General features: G+C 38.1%; 1 protein-coding gene across 3 annotated transcripts in view; it reads left to right on the top strand.

The window, feature by feature from the left end:
* foxj3 (forkhead box J3) overlaps positions 1-18526 on the top strand; it is a 111618-nt gene that overhangs the window by 76260 nt on the left and 16832 nt on the right. For all 3 annotated transcript variants that reach the window (XM_056251444.1, XM_056251442.1, XM_056251443.1), the window contains exons 3-5: positions 7910-7984; positions 12167-12250; positions 17922-18023. In XM_056251444.1, the coding sequence (XP_056107419.1) occupies positions 7910-7984; positions 12167-12250; positions 17922-18023 (261 nt within the window). The remainder of the gene's footprint in view (positions 1-7909; positions 7985-12166; positions 12251-17921; positions 18024-18526) is intronic.

Here is an 18526-nt window from a genome sequence, read left to right on the forward strand (position 1 = left end):
GGCTTTTATGTTTTACACCACCACCCATTTGGGGTTACCGGATTACTCACTAATTTGGAAATGTTTTCATTGTGGTGTAAAATTGTTTTGGGCTTTTGATTGTTAGATATTTCTCACCTCTTTTTCCGGCATAGCCTTTTTATTTTTTTGATGCATCAGTTGCAGTTTCTGTTGGTAAAATACTAAATTGCTATAATAATGCAAAAACAAGACAGACGTCAGTCTATGTATTATAAAGACATTTACATTATGTACATAACTTGCATCAGAACCTGAGATGTTTACAGAAAAGGACATTTTTTACAGTGATGAGAAATGAGAATGCACGTGGGTTATTGCTGTTTGTTAGCAGGTAATGTCATTTATCTATTATTTATTATTTACAATGCTATTCAAAAGTTTGAGGTTTAATGTTTATTTAAAAAAGACTAATGCTCACCAAGGCTGCAATTATTTGATCACACAGTAATATTGCGGTATATTATTAAAAGTTAAAATAACTCTTCTCAGTTGTAATATATTTTAAAATTTAATTGATTCTTGTGGTGGCAAAGCTTTTCAGCATCATTACTCCAGTCTTCCGTCTCACATGATCCTTCACATTCTTATATACTGATTTGGTGCTCAAGTTACATTTCTTATTATTATCAATATTGAAAATATTTGTGGTGCTTAGTGTTTTTGCGGAAACCGTGATAGATGCGTTATACAAAAGAACAACATTTATTTCAAATTGAAATCTGTAACATTATAAATGTCTTTACTGTCATGCATTTAATTCATCATTGCTGAATAAAAGTATTGATTTCTTTTTTTTGAAAATCCTTTCTGATCCCAAACTTTGTAAGTTGTATTTTTATCATCCCACATTGCTGACATTCTCACTTTGCACTTGTTTTGGGAGTATTTATTCAACTGTTGGGTCAATTTTTGGAACATATTCAATGGCTGTGCTTCTGTAAAATTAGTAGTTGGTAGTAAGCCAGTGCGTGACATAATAGGTCAATAACAGGACAAACCAATTAGCTTAACTCAGACCAGTGGGACAAAGATTGCACTTGAAAACTGGTCAACTGGATATGATGCTTTTTCACGTATTACTGATTGACTTCTTTTTTTTTTTAGACAAATAGGCCTTTTCCCTAAGGCCCGGTTTCACAGACAGGGTTTAGATTAAGGCAGGATTAGGCCTTAGTTCATTTAGGGCATTTAAGTGGCTTTTTAAAAAGTGCCTTTTAAAAAATAAAATAAAAAACACATTACTGTTTTGTTCTGTAGACAAACCAAGGGCACTGACATTTTCTTCAAGGTTGTTAGAAAATTAAGAAAACTCTTTTTGTTGAGCTCTCTCTGAATTATGACCATGCCTTGTTAAAAGTGCAGCTTTACAGAACATTAATTAAACTCCAGACAAAGTGTCTTTTCATAAGTTTTTGACCTGTTAGTCAGAATTACATTAGTGAATTTCTCCCCAAAACAATTTAAACCCGTATTAAACGGTTGCTGTTTTATATTGGACTCTGTACTGTTAAACTAAGGTATGTACTGCAGCCTTGAACACATGTAGAAAACGATACAGAGGGTTTAGAAATCTCCAGAAAGAGGTCAGGTCGTATGAAATAGCTCGGGTCTTGAAGCTCTCTTTGCTTTAAAACCATCATGGGAGACGAAGCCATCCTAACTCGGGAAGAAAATCTGAATGAATAGTCATCCTTTGTATCTTTTTTAACCCTGGTCTCACAGTTTTGTGTGTGTGTGTGTGTGTGTGTGTGTATTTCTATTGAAAAATTTGCAAAGCCTTGCAAAGTGTTTATGACACAGCTACACTCTAATGTAGAGGAGGAAGTCCATTTGGAAGACTTTCATTGCCACTTTCAACTCTTTTTAAATAAGAGGATCATGCAGCCAGACTCTCTTGCTGGCAAGATGCTTAAAGAGGTTATTAAGGTATTTATTTATTCAATCAACACTCCTGTGTCTTTCAAATAAATAAGAGACTTACACTTGATATTTGACACAGTCACAGGCTCTGTCCTCAAGGTCTCAGATGGATTTTTTTTTTTTTACTAATTTGGTCAAGATGAGAAAAATAAACCCGAAAAGAGCCAGTGCCAGCATCTGCATGCATTGTCTAGTATCTGTTCAGGGCTCACTTACCACGGTACTCATGTATTATTAGTCTTATAAATTAACATACTTTACATGAAAGATGGGTTTAATTTAAACTCTGAATTAGTCAGTCCCCCAAGGTGTTATATTACTTTGTACAGCATCTGCAAATTTTAATTATCGCAATACTTCACTGAGTACACCGTACACGGCATTACATCACACCGATATTGACCGCACCGCACCGCTTCTCGACTTGTTCTTATTGTGAGCTATTCAGATCGCAGTGTAATGGGGCTCTTTATGTTTATTGTGGTTTTCACCTTGGCATTCATTTTTGCTGCAGCTAGCAAAATCTTCATGTTTTATTAAAACGACTTATAAGCGAGTAAAGATCAGAGAACGAATGGTCTTTAAAAATGTTGCATGCCAACACTGCTACTAGATGCCAAGAGAAAAGAGATCAAATACCTTTGAAGTCCTTGAAAATGAAGTTGAGAAATCGTTAAACTAGTCGTCCACTGCTGCTCGAATGTGGGTTGTTTGTCTTGAAGCTGAAGTTAGAAATGCCGTTTTGCTCTGCTTTGGTGTGTGTTTCCTCATGTGATTGTCAGCCATTTATATAACAAATAACTTGTATTTTCATAAAACAGATATATAGTGAATATACTAAAGTATCAGTACTCAGAGGCCCGTTTATTTTTGATCTGGTGATCCAATCGCATGTTCAGCAGTAGCACTAAATAAAGATGTTAAACTGAGTATTTTAATAATAATCAATTGTAAATTGCATTAACAATACTTGCATTTTGGGGGGTTGCAATTTAAAATGTTGATTTACAGTATAAGTATATCCATATTGGTAACACTGTGTACAGTAAGGTTCAATTTGGTAATAATTGTTAGTGCATGCGTATCTTGAACTAACAATGAACCTTTTACAGTATTTTGTCATGTGAGAATAACCTATTGAAACATTTTGGAAAGTCCATACCTTTACACGAGACTTGCGTAACTAATTTTGTATGCCAGTCAGTGTTGTGATTTTTTTATATTTCTTGTATTCTGTGGCTTTTTTGTGCTAGGATCACCTGAGACGTGTTAATACCAGGTTTAAACAGAGCCAGACTTCAGGTACAGCTCCAGTGTGATGCCTTCCTCTTATTCATTTAACAAGAGGCACCCACATCTTAGCACCTTATCAGCTCCTGCCTCTCTCACACTCAGTCATGCTGTCCTCATCGCTGTGGCCGAGGGTGAGGGATTCTCCATGCTCTAAGTGGATTAAAACCTCACTGCATCCAGTCCCAGGCTGCAGTCGCATGGTTTGTCTGTCAAAGGTGGGGGATATTTTCGCAGGTTTAGGACCAGTCTGCGAGCTGGATGGTGCGTTCCACCTTGGGTCTGGTTAAGGGCACCGTTTGTGCCTCCTCTCACCACACACGTGAAAAAAGAAATACTGCTCCAGCATCATCCCACACCCACTACAAACACAGTCTGCCAAAGTGCTACATTCCCTAACGTGTGTAGAGATATTGTAAACTTAAGAAATGCCTGTGTAAGTCTCTGTGTTTGCAAAAGGCTTGTCAGGAACTGCTGTGTTTGAGGGAACTTGAACGTGTTTTGCGGATAAGTCCATATGTCAAAGATATTGAAAGCATTGGAGAGAAAAGATATAAAATACAGTGGAACTGGGAACGGGTACTGGACCGAAAAGACACGCAGCATATAAGGAGGAATGGTGGGAATTCCAGGCTGTGTTTGGGATGTCCTCCATGCCCTGGAGTATTGAAACACTCCTTTCTGTCTCACTCGATCAACCTTGCTCTTTTTTTTTTCTTCACACCTCTCGCATAATGAAGCATTGTGCTAAAAATTATTTTGATTGGTGGCTAGACACATGCCCCCAAATTATCAATTCATGTTTAGGTCATACACATATATCACATCACATTATACCTGGTTATTTTGTTTGTTGAGAGTCTTAGACACAATGGCTTTATATGATGAACAGATTTATAACATATACTGAAATAAACACGGACATTCCAATGCTTGTGTGACGCTCGAAAACAACATGCCAGTAAATGCAGAATTAAATGTTTTAGATAAACTAATCATTACTACATTGAACTACTATATATAATGTTGAATATAATGTACAATAATGCAATGGGGAAATATTTTTGGGTGCAATTGTGAATAATTTGTAATATTATTTTAATAAAAAATAAATAAATAAAAAATATTATTTTGGCTTAAAATATCGCTATAGTATCGTATTGTGAGTTCAGTATCATGATTTGTATCGAGTCATTACACATCAAATTGTATTTTTAAATGTTTCTTTAGGAACCAATGCAAACTCTATATATGACATCCCATAATAATGAAATGAAGATTATTATTTCTGTGATAAATTCTGCGGATAATATTATTTTTAGTAGAATCTGTTCATAAAAGGTAAAAATATGACATTTTTTTTATATGGGCTGGAATTAATTAATTGGTGCATTAAGCATACTGCTTGTAATGTATTGTGTATATACTTTTCCGTTACAGCACAATAATAGCCTGACGTGAATTGAATGTGTATTTCTGCTTTGCCATATAGAGACCCTTTACATTGAGACCTTCAGACATTAAAATCTTGTGTTTTATCTTGTGATCAAGTCATCATCAGTTTCTTGGCCAACCCTGCCATAATTTAAAATCTTCCTCTGTGTCGCTGTATGTAGAGTGAGGATGTCAGGCTGGATTTGCGGGCACTGATGGGATGTTTCTGTTGTAACCTGGGCTCCCTGGGCCGAGAAGGCATGGAACTGCGGTATGTCCTTGATGAAGAACTCCGCTGCGACATGGCCTGTCCCTTTGACTCACGCTGAGCGCTTGATACTCGGGACGAGGAGGTCAGTCTGACCCACTTTCCCCCGCCTGCCCTTCTGTCGTGTTGGAAGAGGTGGGCGAGAGGCCAGGGGTGAGTGGGCGGATGGGTGCACTAACTGTCAACGTGCGAGTTTGTGCGGGGGGTTACCAGAGAGCGTTCCCGCTGTGAAACGCAGGTATATCTCAGCCCACAGAGACGGTAATGGACAGGCCCTCCCACAGAGCTCAGTGTCTGACCCTCTTATTGTAGCTCCTCATCCTCGATGACTCCTACAGCTCTCTTCCTCCTCTTCATCACTTCACTGCACTGCGGTGCTTCTGAGCTCCAGCTGTAATCTATGCAATCAAGGATAAGATATTCAGAATCAGCAGTGTTAGCTGCACATCATTTTATGAGATCTGGAATATTTCTATGCTCTGTAAGTAATTTGTTATGTCTGTTAGTGACCTGTCGACCTTTGGTTTTACACCAGCAATGTGCATGTTAAGATGCTGTCAGAAATGGCATGTTTGCTAACATGTAGTGATATCTAAGGCAGACACCGGTTTGGTAACTCATTAAAAAGTAAAACTCAATTTCCAGGTTGAAAGCAGGGTCAAAAAAGATGAGTGTGTGTCTGATATAGCTCACTGACAAGCAGGTATCTGCTGAATTTAGACAAGTAAATGTACTACCTTAAGTGTGCAAAGATGTAAGACACAGTAGCACTTCATGCCATCATGTATAATATGTCTTAAACACAAAATAGCATTCACAACCTATTTAACTTCTATATTGTGAGGAGAAAAAAAACATTTAGGATGGAACCTAATTTGTATCCTTTTGAAATTGATTATATTTTGAAAGGTAACCGTGTTTTGTTTTTTAACTTATTTAAATTTTTGAATGTGTTACATGCATTAGATTTGGTAGCTTTCACTATACATGATCCATCTGATAAACACAGAGTTGGCTTCTACACATAAGCTGTCACACTCTGACTTTCTCTTGGGTCATTCTTTTTCTCTTTCTTTTTCTCTCTCTCTCACACACACACACACAAACTCAGTGTGTCAGAATGGCAGCTGGCCCTGCGGCTCTCCTGGTTAGTTCCCCTGATAGAGAGTTGGAGACAGACTGGACTGGTGCAGTAGTGCTTATTAGCCGTGTCTGTCTGCAGGAGCCCTGCTGAGCCAGCCTTGAACCCTCTGGCCCCCAGCAGAGAAAGAGGGAGAGACTGTGAAGAGAGAGGGAGAGGAAAGTTAAAGCAGTGGAGGACAAAAGCAAGAACGTGACAGCCAGGGAAAGATACCTGCCTATCTGACCTGCATGTCCACTTAGCTGGTCGCAACCTAACCTGATAGAAGTTTGTCACAGAATTGTTACTTTGAACAAGAAACTGATCCGTTTCTTTTCATCAAAGATGTTGGAAACCTGTGTTGATTGCAAAACCCATGAGTTGTAGCATGACAGTCTGATGCACATTTATTATAATAAAAAGATCTCTCTTTATCTGCCCTCTCGGACCTCAAGTACTCTTCTGTTATATCTTTTGAGTACCCAAGCATTCAAAATGCCCAAAGTGCACATCGCTATTGCAGAGCAGGCTTAAGTAGTTGACATTGTGTTTGTTTTTTTCCAGAGAGACCATGACGCTGTCTGCCTGACTAACCTCAGATATTGCAGTGTGGAGAGTTGCTGTGGGTGCTAAAGTTTTAATGCGCTACAAGATTAGGGTCTGTGGACAGATACGTAGATACGTCAGCAGCGGGTTACACAGTAACTGCTCTGACCTGCCTTTTTTTGTGTGTGTGCATCTCTTGGACTCAGGTTCAGCTGTCCTGCAGAGCTCACCTTTATTGCGTCTAATGGTTTCGGTACTGCTGATGCAGTCGGAGACTCCCTTCGGTCCACTGTTAAACATCCAGCACACACCTGCAATCAACCCTGATCGGCCCAGTGGAAATGGCCCGTTATTGCCCTCATTAGATGTTATGCGGTTGTTCTCTTATACAAATACATCACATATTAACATGGATTGTGTTTGCTTAGTATTTTCATCTAATTGCCTCTCTGAGCGCTTCTCTCGCGTTCCACACCAGACCAGCACATGCGAAGATCCCAGAGCTTTTATATCACACCCATCTGTCAATACAATTTGGTCAAATGATTTCAAAACCTGTGCGTTTCTAGTGTCTTAAGCCAAGTGGCTGGCTAAGCTCCAGCTGGAACGCGCCGAGCATTAAGGCATGATGTGCGTTTAAGCTGCCTCCTGCTGATTCATCCCTCACATGCTAAAAAAATACCTTTTGCTCATTAAAGAATTGTGTAAGTTTAAAAAAAATTATTTGCATAATTCATTTCTCTCTGAGGATCAGGATGATTAATTAATTACTATGCTGTTAAACTGGATCTTTCGCTCTTTTTTTTTAATTAACCTCAGGACATCATTCATGTATGGGAATTATCAAGGTTTTTTTGTCACATCAGTTTCAGTGCATTTGAATGTGTGGGAATCACAGAAGTTATGAAAAATCTCTGGGTCGTTAAAAATAGTTAAGTCAGGGGTATTTATTATTGAGTTTAGGAGTCTCAATATTCTGCAATCATCCTTACCGTCCTTCTCTTCTTTTTTTTTTGAGGCTGTCGTCTGCAACAAGATGAATCTCTTTAATATATTTTTCTGGCCTGGTTGCTTTGCATAGCACTGAAAAGATGACGCAGACTCTGGGTTATAATACCCCAGTGTTTTATTCATATTCTCTTATTTGCAGGGACCCCACACACCCGCGATTGCTACAGCACTGTCTGACAGCGCGCTATAGGCTGCATGTTAATGTGGGTTTTAGGTACTATTATAGTGTAATATCATGCGGGAGTCTCATTAACCTATAAACAACCTAAACACTTCTCTGTCTCTCTTTCCTCCTACAGAACTCAATACGGCACAATCTCTCGTTGAACAAGTGTTTTCTTAAAGTGCCTCGCTCCAAAGATGACCCAGGAAAGGTAAGCGTTCTCTTCTTACCTCCATATGTAGTTCTGTTTTATTCAGAAATGTTTTGTACATTCTCTAAATACAAAATGCCTCTACCAGAGCAGATTCAGCCGTTAAAAATGCATACGTATCCTTGTGAAAATAGATGAGAGCGAGCACTCGCAGTAATGTTTTAAAAGTGCTCTCCGGAGCTCTCCCGGGTAGAGGAGAAAGCACTTCAGCCCCGGCACTTCCTGCACGAGAGGGGGAGACCACCACCTGCTTCCCCTCAGTCAGCATGCCGTTACCCCGGCCTGTCTGAGCTAAAACAACCCAAACAAATTCATGTGTTGGCCAGAGTGCAGAGAGACATACATACATACACCATATATATATATATATAACACCATATATATATATATATATATATATATATGCTCATCATACAACTTGGATGGACACAGTTAACCTGTTTTTTTCCTCCACATAGTACCTCTGCCACAAACGCTTGCACATTTCTCTGTATCCTCAGCCATCTTGTGCGAGCACATTCACGCACATACGCTCACAGCGCGACATAAAGAGAAGAGCCGAGGCATGCAGGGGATGGGGACTGAATGCTAATTTCATGTTTTGGTGTAATCCTCTGATATTGACACTCCTGGGATGTGCTCCACTAAATACAAAATAATCTATCGCTGGATGGATTCTATTCCGAATGCACGGCCAACATGCTTGCATCCCTAATGTTCAATTTGGAATTTGCCTCCTTCCACACAGCCCTCCCCCCTGGAAGGAGAACTTCAAAGCTGCAAAGGGCTCTCTTGATATGTTCCATCAATATTGTAATACGGCAGGAATATGGACCCTGCTGTTTATGCGAGATAGTAACTGAGGCGTGTTTCTCAGAGATGGCAAAAACGATTGTTCACTTCACTTTTGTGAAGCTGCTGAGAATGAGGATGCCCGAACTTTGGGGAGGATACAATCTTGTTTGCCCTTGAGTAGACTTCTGGTCAGGGAGGTCTAGTCTGCGTTAAGACTGTGTCGAACTGATTATTTCCATTAGAGACCAGATTAGAAATTAGATAGTCGGTTACCATTAAACCATCACAAACACAGCAGCTATTTTTCACAATAATTTTGACTTTATTTTTGATCAAATAAATGTAAGCTCTGTGAGCATAAGAGCCATTATTCCCATCTTTAGTGTCACGTGATACTTCAGAAATCATGCTGATTTGGTGTTCAAGAAACATTACTTAATATTATTATAATGCTGAAAACTAGATTCTTTGATGAATAAAAAAGCAACAGTATTTACTTAAAATCAAAATAGTTTGTAACATTATAAATATTTTAATTGATATTTTTGATCAATTTAATGCGTCCTTGCTGAATTAAAGTATTCATTTATTTGATAAATCATAGCAACCCCAAACTTTTGAACGCTAGAATATAGTATATCTTCTTCATTTGTTTGTGGTTTTGGATAAAATGTCTACTATATGAATACATGTAAAATGTTTTGTTTCTTTCTTTTTTTTCTTATTTTCTTTTTTTGAATAATGATGACAATTTAAATTTTTAGGTGAACTATCCTTTTAATACTTCTTTTGGAGACTGTTAATGTTCTTTAGTTGATTGCATTATCGTCTGTTAATTTTGGTGCTCAGCTGAGTTCATTATCAAAAGAAGTAACATTAACACAGTAATATTGTATTGCCCTGTTTCAGATTCATGTAAACTGTCTTTTCATGGATTTCTTTAAACGTTGCTTTCTCTCTAGTGTTGTGTTGGAGCCTACAGATACTCCCCCCCCAAGGGCTTCCAGTTTTTCAAGATTTTTCTGCTAATTAAAAGGAATGATACTCTGCCTCCCCTTCCACAGTGAAAGTGTCTTGCAGTAGTTTTAATTTCAATTACATCTGCTAGGTGTAACAGACTGCCAGCATTCTGTCACCTTCAGCTGTCCTTCATCATCACTGCATCAACTACAGGAACATGATGATTTAAATTAAAATCATGAACATTAGGGTGTTTAAACCGTGAGATTGCCCTGCATGTTATGAACTCTGATGTTTAACGGTGGAATATAATACGGAAATAGCGATGCAGGGTGAAGAAGATCGTGTTTGTTAAACGATTTGTTGGAAAGTAGCTGTACTTATCTAGTCTGTTTGTTGTGTGGAAGCACTCACTATCTGTAACATTTAACATTGTTAGGATACTTATGCTACATTAGAATATATAAAGAAACTTAAGACCCTTTCGCATGACTCACGCTAGCGCACCTCTCAGCTCAAGTGTTGTACGCTTTGTTAATTTGCATACAATAGATAATGTGTAATATGATGAATTATTCTGTGAATGTCAGAGAATACTGATTTCAGGTAATCAGTGGTAAGTTAGTAAGTAGTAAAAATTAGGGCTGGGTCTTGGCACAAATTTCACAATTTGATTGGATTTCTGTTCACAAGCTTCTGTTCAGTTCCGATCTCAATTCAATTCGATGTATCTCAACTAATGCTGTAAACTATACAGGGAACCCTGTCTGTTGGTACATTACTATAATGTTGGCTGTAGACTGTACAAACATGTAAATTGCACATAAGGCAGTTTTTTATAACGTAATTATTATTATTTTTTGATAACACAATTATGTTTCTACTGCAATTAGTTTTTTTGAAATAATAAACATTCAAATGGTGACTGTCAGGTTAAGTAAAAATATAATGAATATGTAATAAAGTGCATATATTTAGCAAAATGCTTCTCTCTAATTAAATAAACATAAAAATAAATGAATTAGATTTATATTATACATTTTAAAATTGTTAGTTATGCATTTCTATAATACACACACACACATGCATAACTTAAAAAATGTCACATACAATCTTAAAATTAAATGAGGCTCTTATTGAAGATTGTGGCGATTTAAATAATGGCTGTAACCCACTGACTTTGGGTGACTGCCACAAAGTAATCTGCATTCATTAATGTTATAATTTCAATGCCTAGTTTATCGTTTGATTAATGTTAATTATGTCACTTCCTTTCATCAGGCCGGTTTTAGTACACTGCTTCTAAGGCCAAAAAATGGCATGTTAAAGCAAGGTGTGATAATGGTTGCAAGCTTTGTGATTGGTCAGATTGTTTTGGAGCTGTCATCGCACTTAAATAACAAATTGATGTAACATCCAGGTGTTAAAACAGACACAATGAGTTATTTTCTTAAGGAAGGAATGCTGCGAAAAACTGTTCGGGTGCTGGAGCTTTGCTCATTGCCATTCCATGGCTTCTAACCTGTGCTGTATTGCTGTTTAAATGCAGAAATTTACATCATTTTATCAATATGTCTTTGGAGGCCGAACGTTTGAGGAACCTAAAGCATGCTGTCTAGACAAATCCTTTGGTGATTTTCAATTATTCTCCTTGCTTAGGTGCATGCGCGAGCTGTGCACAAGTAATTTTAAAGGTCTTGATCGCACCCTCTCTGGACAATTGAGATCTTATCCCAAATAATATGAAATATTTTAAAATAAAACCCATGCCTGGAGGTTAATTTCTTTTTCTTTTCGCCTAACTTGCCAGCCAGAGTTGCCTTTAGCTTTTGGGAAGAGCAGCACTATTGAAAAATAAATTAAACAGGAAGAATGCAAAGATAAATTATTCAGCCAGGGTCTTGGGTGCTTGGATACCAGCAGCCCCAAACCAAGGTGTGCTATTTTCTGCCTGATTATCAGAGCTCAGACCTGACCAGAAATCCAACACCTCTGTGTCCAGCCCTGAACAGGAGCAATCGATAAACCTGCGGCTGAGGAAGAGGGGCTTCAGGAGGGGCTTAACATTTTACCTGCCTTTGCCAAGGCTCAGGAGAAATGCGAAGTGAGAGCAAGCGAGCGCAAGAACCGGCTGTAGCGAAACACCCAACTTCTTCGCACCTCAACATATAGCTCCATGAACGTCCTCAAGACGTGACGGGCTTACAAATGAGCTCGCTGAAACTTTGATGAACTAAAAGTTGTACATGTTTGACAGCAAACGCGCACAGTATCTGATTACTGAAGTTTCTCTCCTTGAAACCCTGCTGATTATCGTGCTCGGCTTTTTATGAAAGTTTTATTGCATGGCTGGCTTCAAGTTGACCACTATTTTAGAATATTATGATTTGCTTTGGAGCTAATATTCCAACTTTATCCTGTTTCTAGGGTTCCTACTGGGCAATCGACACAAATCCAAAGGAGGACACGCTGCCCACACGACCCAAGAAGAGGCCACGGTCTGGAGAGCGGGTGAGTGAAAGTTTGTCCGCGTGTGTGTGCGTGTTTGTGTTCATGTGTGTGCTCCAAGACCCCCTGGTGGTCGTTTTTCAGGCTTACAGACTTTCTCAGGCCAAACTCAGCTCATTACTTTGAGTCTGGGAATGATCAAAGAGCAGAAAACAGTGAGTATCTCACTCTCCTGTTCAAGCTCAATGTCACTTATTTGCACCATCACTTCACTTGATTCTGGGGTTGCTTAAACCACACTGAATACCATTAAATGACAGTGTTTCCAGCGTGATGATGTTGACAGTGTTTTAGTTCTCAAACTTTCTCAAAAAGCCCCATAACTTTATTTTTAGTTTTTACAATTTCCACCTGATCAAATATTTAAGAGTTTTGTGTAACTAGAAAAAATCATTATAAAAATGCCCCTGGAGATTTTGTTAGATTTTGCATGGACTTTTCGAGGTCTATAAATTATACTTTTAACATTAGGCTACCTCATATATCAAGGTTTTTCAAGACAGTTGGAACCCTGGTTCATCAAAGAAAAAAACATAAGAAATATTTTGATTTTAAGTTGGTTTAAATGCTTGTTTTGTCCTTTATCAAATAATTTAAAGCCATCTTGAGGCCCCCTTGGGAGTTTCCTGGGCCCCCCAGTTGAGAATCATTGATCTAGAGTGCCATGGATAAAGAAATGGTTTTACCTGAGATTTAAGTTTGCAGTTTCAATTGAATGTAAAACAGAATTAAAAAAACTCAAGTAATCCAAAGATAATAAATAGAGGCAGGTCTTTTGATGCATTTTCTTCAGGCCTACATGATTCACAGAATCAGTTCTTTGCCAAAAAAATTACAGACTTGTCGCTCATCTATTAGAATGGTCATTGAAATAACATGCGACTTGCTTACTGACTGGATGTTATGTCAATGTCTACCTAAAGATACACATTCACAAAAGAGTTGTGTGTGTTTTAAATAATATTTTCCATTATTTTGTATAGTTTTTGAATGTAGTGAGGTTATGGGTCCTTGCTGTAAAAAAACGATTTCTGTATTAGAAATCTAGTTTCGGGGGCTGAAAATGTAAGCTTATTAGTCTAGTTCATCTTTTTTTAAACTTAAAGATCTGCAGAAAACTATGTAATTTCTTTAGTGCATGTGTTGATGGCTCGTTTTTATCGTTTGGGAAGAGCTATAAACAAAACCTACCAACCACACATAAGACATAACACATTTACTTTTTATATAGTCTGACTTTGATTTGACATTGAAGCTTTTTTTCCTAAATATTTTTGCCCATATTGTGTCTTTTTGCCCATTGTGTGTCTTTTTCCTCCTCAAAATTAGCATGCAGGTAGCCTATCTTAGCAATATGTTGCCTGTATTTGTTCTCGCTAGAAATGTGTGACAACATGGACTTGGTGTGTTGTTAGAAAAGGAATTAGATGGGACTGAATATTTCCTGAGTTGAGAAAGCTGGCTTTGTTTCATGTCTGAGTCGGTGCTTTACAGTCGTGCTGTGCACAGGTTTGCTGATTGGGCGCTTATATCTTTTTAAATAGCTGTCTCACTCAGTGCAGATCAGTTTATCTTGTAGAGGGGGTCCGACTTATTAATAAACTGTGCCCCAGGCAGTCTTTACATACGTTGCATTCTGCACTCATTTTTTAGCAAACATCAATTAATGCAGAGTTTCTGCGCCAGTTATTTACAGCCAGAGCTTTTTCCTTCCATTATTAATGAGCAACGCTCAACGGAATATACAACTCGGCTGCACTCGACGCCGGCCTCCGAGGTTGACCTGGCTCAGAGGTATCTTGCATCATTTTGTCCAGCCCTGCGTTGTGGATCAGAGGCACAGGCAAACCGAAAGAGTTCAGCTATAGTGAGAGAAAGGGGCAGAGATTGAAGACATGTAGACATTTAACCATGACCGGAAACCATATAGAGGAAAATAGCATTTGTGAAGAAGCATTTATTTATCAGGGGATGTTAAACTGCGACTAAATTGTGGTCACAAGCACAATGGGAAAAAATGTTAGAAAGTAAACAATAACCGAATTTTCTGTTTTAGGTGCACTGTAGGGGTGTGTGCGATATATTAAGATTATATCTCAATATTTTGGGATTTTGTCAATAAAGATAACGACTATATTTGCTGGGTGTATTTTTGTTCTGGTACCTTGGCTGGTTTAGGCCTGTCGTGGACAGATGACCCTGAAGCTTTTCATATCCTTCATATTCTGTGCGGTGGTTAGAACGCAGCAGTGACAGAAATTAACTTTTCCATTAAGGGGCAAAATTTGTTCCCTTAACTTGATTTCCAGGGGCATTTTTACCTTTATAAAGGCCCAAAGGCATTTTCTTCTAATCATATTGGATTATTGCAGATATACGATATTCCGATATTTTTCAATTAATTATTTATTTCCGATACCGATATATTTTCCTTTTGTTTGGAAACAACACCAAGTCTCTCCTCTGCAGGGATTATAAACAAATTATTTTTTCATTTTGGTTAGTTTTGAGCAAAAACTAAAACATTATTAAATTTATTTTTATAATGAGAGTACATTGAAAGCTTTTAAACTAACAATAATAAAATGAATCACTGTTGGGTTTTGTTTTGTTTGGGGGTTTTTTCAGACCAATGCAGTTGTAACCTTAAATATTTTATGGTTGCAAAAGAGCTGTAAAAATTCTACAATTATTATTTTTTTTTAAAGATAAATACACATAAATGACATTTGAAAAAATATATTGCACATTAATTAATAAAACTATGTATAAAATTATTTAATTTACAAGTGTCATGTTTGTGATTTTTATTCATCATGTAAACTATAGCTTCTGACCTTTTAAAGCAAATCAGATTTGTGATTTTATGACATCAATTGCTGCTTTATTTATTCAGAAACACAAGTGTCTTAATGCGTAATTTACTTTTCATTTTATTAGTCTAACATGTAGGCTTGCAGCACCCCCTAATCAAATAAAACTCCTTATCGGACAAGCATTAGGACCTGGGGGAGGTTGTTGCTGCAGCTGCGTATCATTCTGTTCTCGCGTTCTCAAATTCAGCACAGCGATCTAAAGCAGTGAATCTAATCACCATTCAAGCAAAAGTTTGCTTCAAGAATGACCACACTGCTGACGTTATATCGCTAGCACTTCTTGAGCACATGTGAGTTACTACAGATGCATAATCAACATTATTATCGGCAAGCCATATCGGCATCATTTTTCATTAGGGCTGGGTATCGTAACAAAATGTTCGGTACCGATACCTTGACTTCGATACCGGTTCCTGAACGATACTTTTTTCGATACCAATTTTATGTAACCAGGTTTAACAATATAACATTACCTAATTTTTTTTTCAGTTTGTTGACTTTTTTACACTCATATTTTGAGTATGTAAAAAAGCACCAATGCTAAAGTTTTCTATGTTTCCTAATCATTTAACAACATGTATTCTTTACTTCAATGAGCTCATTGTTTCTGCTTTAACTTAATGCATTAATTAACGATGAAACTGAATGAAAATTAATTGAAATGCATTACACTGTCACCTCTGATAACAGATCACTCTAAATTGTAATTTAGACATGCATTTTCTGTAAAGCTGCTTTGAAACGATATGTATTGTGAAAAATGCTATACAAATAAATGTGAATTAAATTAAATATAGGCTACTGGGGGGCGGGATATATACCTGCACGTGAAGCTTGCAGCAAAGCACTGGCAAAAGTAGCCTAATGATTATGGATGTGGAAACAATAGCAAGGAGATATTTTAATTATTTATTAATGAACAAGTGTTTACTAATGGTGTGTTCACACCGAACGCGAATTTAATTATTTGTGCGAGTAGATTACATACATAGTCAATGCAAAGACGCGAATAGACGGATCATTCGCGCCGGGCGTCGCGAATGACGCGAATTGGGTGACGCGTTTGCCGCGAACGTCTTCCGCGCAAGTTGAAAAATTTGAACTCGAGCTGAAGATTCAAGCGTCGAACTAGACGCGATAGACGCGTATTTGACGCTCTATTCGCGTTCGATGTGAACACCATTACTCTCAAGTGTATTTTGTGCGCTTCAGTGCCTAGATTTACCGTGTTGCCGGTCTTGGCAGCAATGATCTTGTCGAAAATATTGCATCGCGTGCATCTGGCATCGAGTCTGGCACATGACATAGGTACACTTTGGATCATTTCCACATATTTTCTATCTATCTGGGTTGGGACGCACGCTTACACACACACACACACACACACACACACACACACACTGCAGCCTCACGTGCGACGAGCCGCGTCTCTGGGCAGCCGCGTAAACTAGTGTTTTTCCGCCACAGCCAATCATGCTGCATGCTTATTGTTTCACTGACATTGACGAGATTAACCACTTAGGTACCGAAATGTGGTACCGAAAAACAAGACATGTTTCGATACTCGGTAGTATCGAGGCAATTCGGTCGGTACCTAAAAAGTACCGAACTCGGTACCCAGCCCTATTTTTCATATTGGGCCGATGTTTATATTTTAACCCTTTGTCGGCTGATGACGTGCCGAAAATATCGTGCATCCCTAGTATTAGACACATGCATCATCTTTTGTCAGATTCTTACATTTAATCAATGAATTCAACATCACATTCATCACATATACAACCGTGCTGATATTCAGGAAAAACAGTACTCTTGCTTGTGTGATGTTGGTTAATATCATATGATATAAATATAAGACAAAGATTTAGAGAGTCATTCTTTGCACCCCAAAATTTAATTTTGGAAGCATTCTAACTGGTTACTCTCATGTTCTCAACAAGCTGTGTTTTTGTGCAATTGTTGCAAAGTGAGTGATATACTTGATTACGTCTGCTCGCACATCAGTATTTATATGAATGTAAATATATTGGACCAAAAAGATATGTCAGAAATCACATGTGATAAGCCTGATTGCCAAATTGACCTCATGTGTGTTGAGTCTGTAGCGTGTGTTTTCTTCTGTATGGTCAGGCAGTTAGGCTGGTGTCATTTATAATCGCCAGACTCCAGTGAGAGTATCATTCTCTCGGCACACAGCTCTGCCCTCAGGCCACACACAAACATTTTTCATACTGACACTCACTTCACTCACATCAAAAACCTCCAATTAGATCCATTCGCTCTCAGCCTGATCCTGCATGAAAAATAAGTGAGAATTCTGTCTGTGCAAAGTGTGATGCTCACTATTAAGAGTATATTTCATTAGACACACACTCGCTCTCACTTTCATCCTCCTCCTGTCTTGTTTAAGAAATTCTTTGACATTAATAATTGTGACTTTGCAAAATCTCATTTATGTTTATCACAAATTAAAAATCGCATTGTTGCCAGGCAATCCTCTTATAATAAGCAGTTTTGGGAGACAGGCGTGCTGAAGTTATCTTTTACCCCAGCAAGAACAGACAGAGCACAGGGAGCCGTTCCTCTCTCCTGCTCATCTCTTTCCCAGAATGCCTCCAATTTTGACCTAAATAAAAGGTGTTGCTCTTTTGTTGTTGATAAACGCTTGCTGCTTATGCTTTAAAATTTCTTGCACCAGAGTAATATCAAATGCCTTTAAAAGAAAATCAAAGTCACTTCAGATCACTCATCATCTCCGTCCTGATTGGCTGAATGTGTCCTTTTTTGTTTTCCTGCAGGCATCTACGCCATACAGCCTGGAGTCGGATAACTTAGGAATGGACTGCATCATCTCTGGAAGTGCCTCTCCAACGCTGGCAATCAACACTGTGACTAACAAGGTAGCATTTCATTTCCAACTCCACAAACCCTGACTGTTTTTGTCCTATCACAGCTGACATTAGCAGCTTACATACCCAGTTTACATTTATATTTATCCTGCTATGACTATGTGCATGGACTGCATAACATGACTGACATGTGATGCTTTTGTTTACACGGACGCTCAGAAAACTGACATTGGGTTTCATCTATATTGGGCAGGCATTATGTATACAAATCCTCTTAACAGTGCATATGCATTGTATTGTGAATTGCTAATACCTTATTCCATTTGTCTGTTGAGTCCAAAATGTCAGGTTTGCGCCTACACAAGATATTAAGCTGTGCAAAAATACAGTATTCTTCGAGTAAAAAACATTTTTGTGGTAATCAACATTAAAGGTGCTGCATGTAAGTTTTTGACTGTACTAAAGCATAAAAATACCATATGTTTGCAGATATTTAGGAAACATGCTGAGTTCACATACTCGTTTCTCTGAAAAACAATGCTATGGAAGCCAGC

Source organism: Rhinichthys klamathensis, unplaced genomic scaffold (genome assembly GCF_029890125.1).
Source record: "Rhinichthys klamathensis goyatoka isolate OS25496 unplaced genomic scaffold, OSU_Roscu_1.1 h1tg000082l_1, whole genome shotgun sequence".
NCBI lineage: Eukaryota > Metazoa > Chordata > Actinopteri > Cypriniformes > Leuciscidae > Rhinichthys > Rhinichthys klamathensis.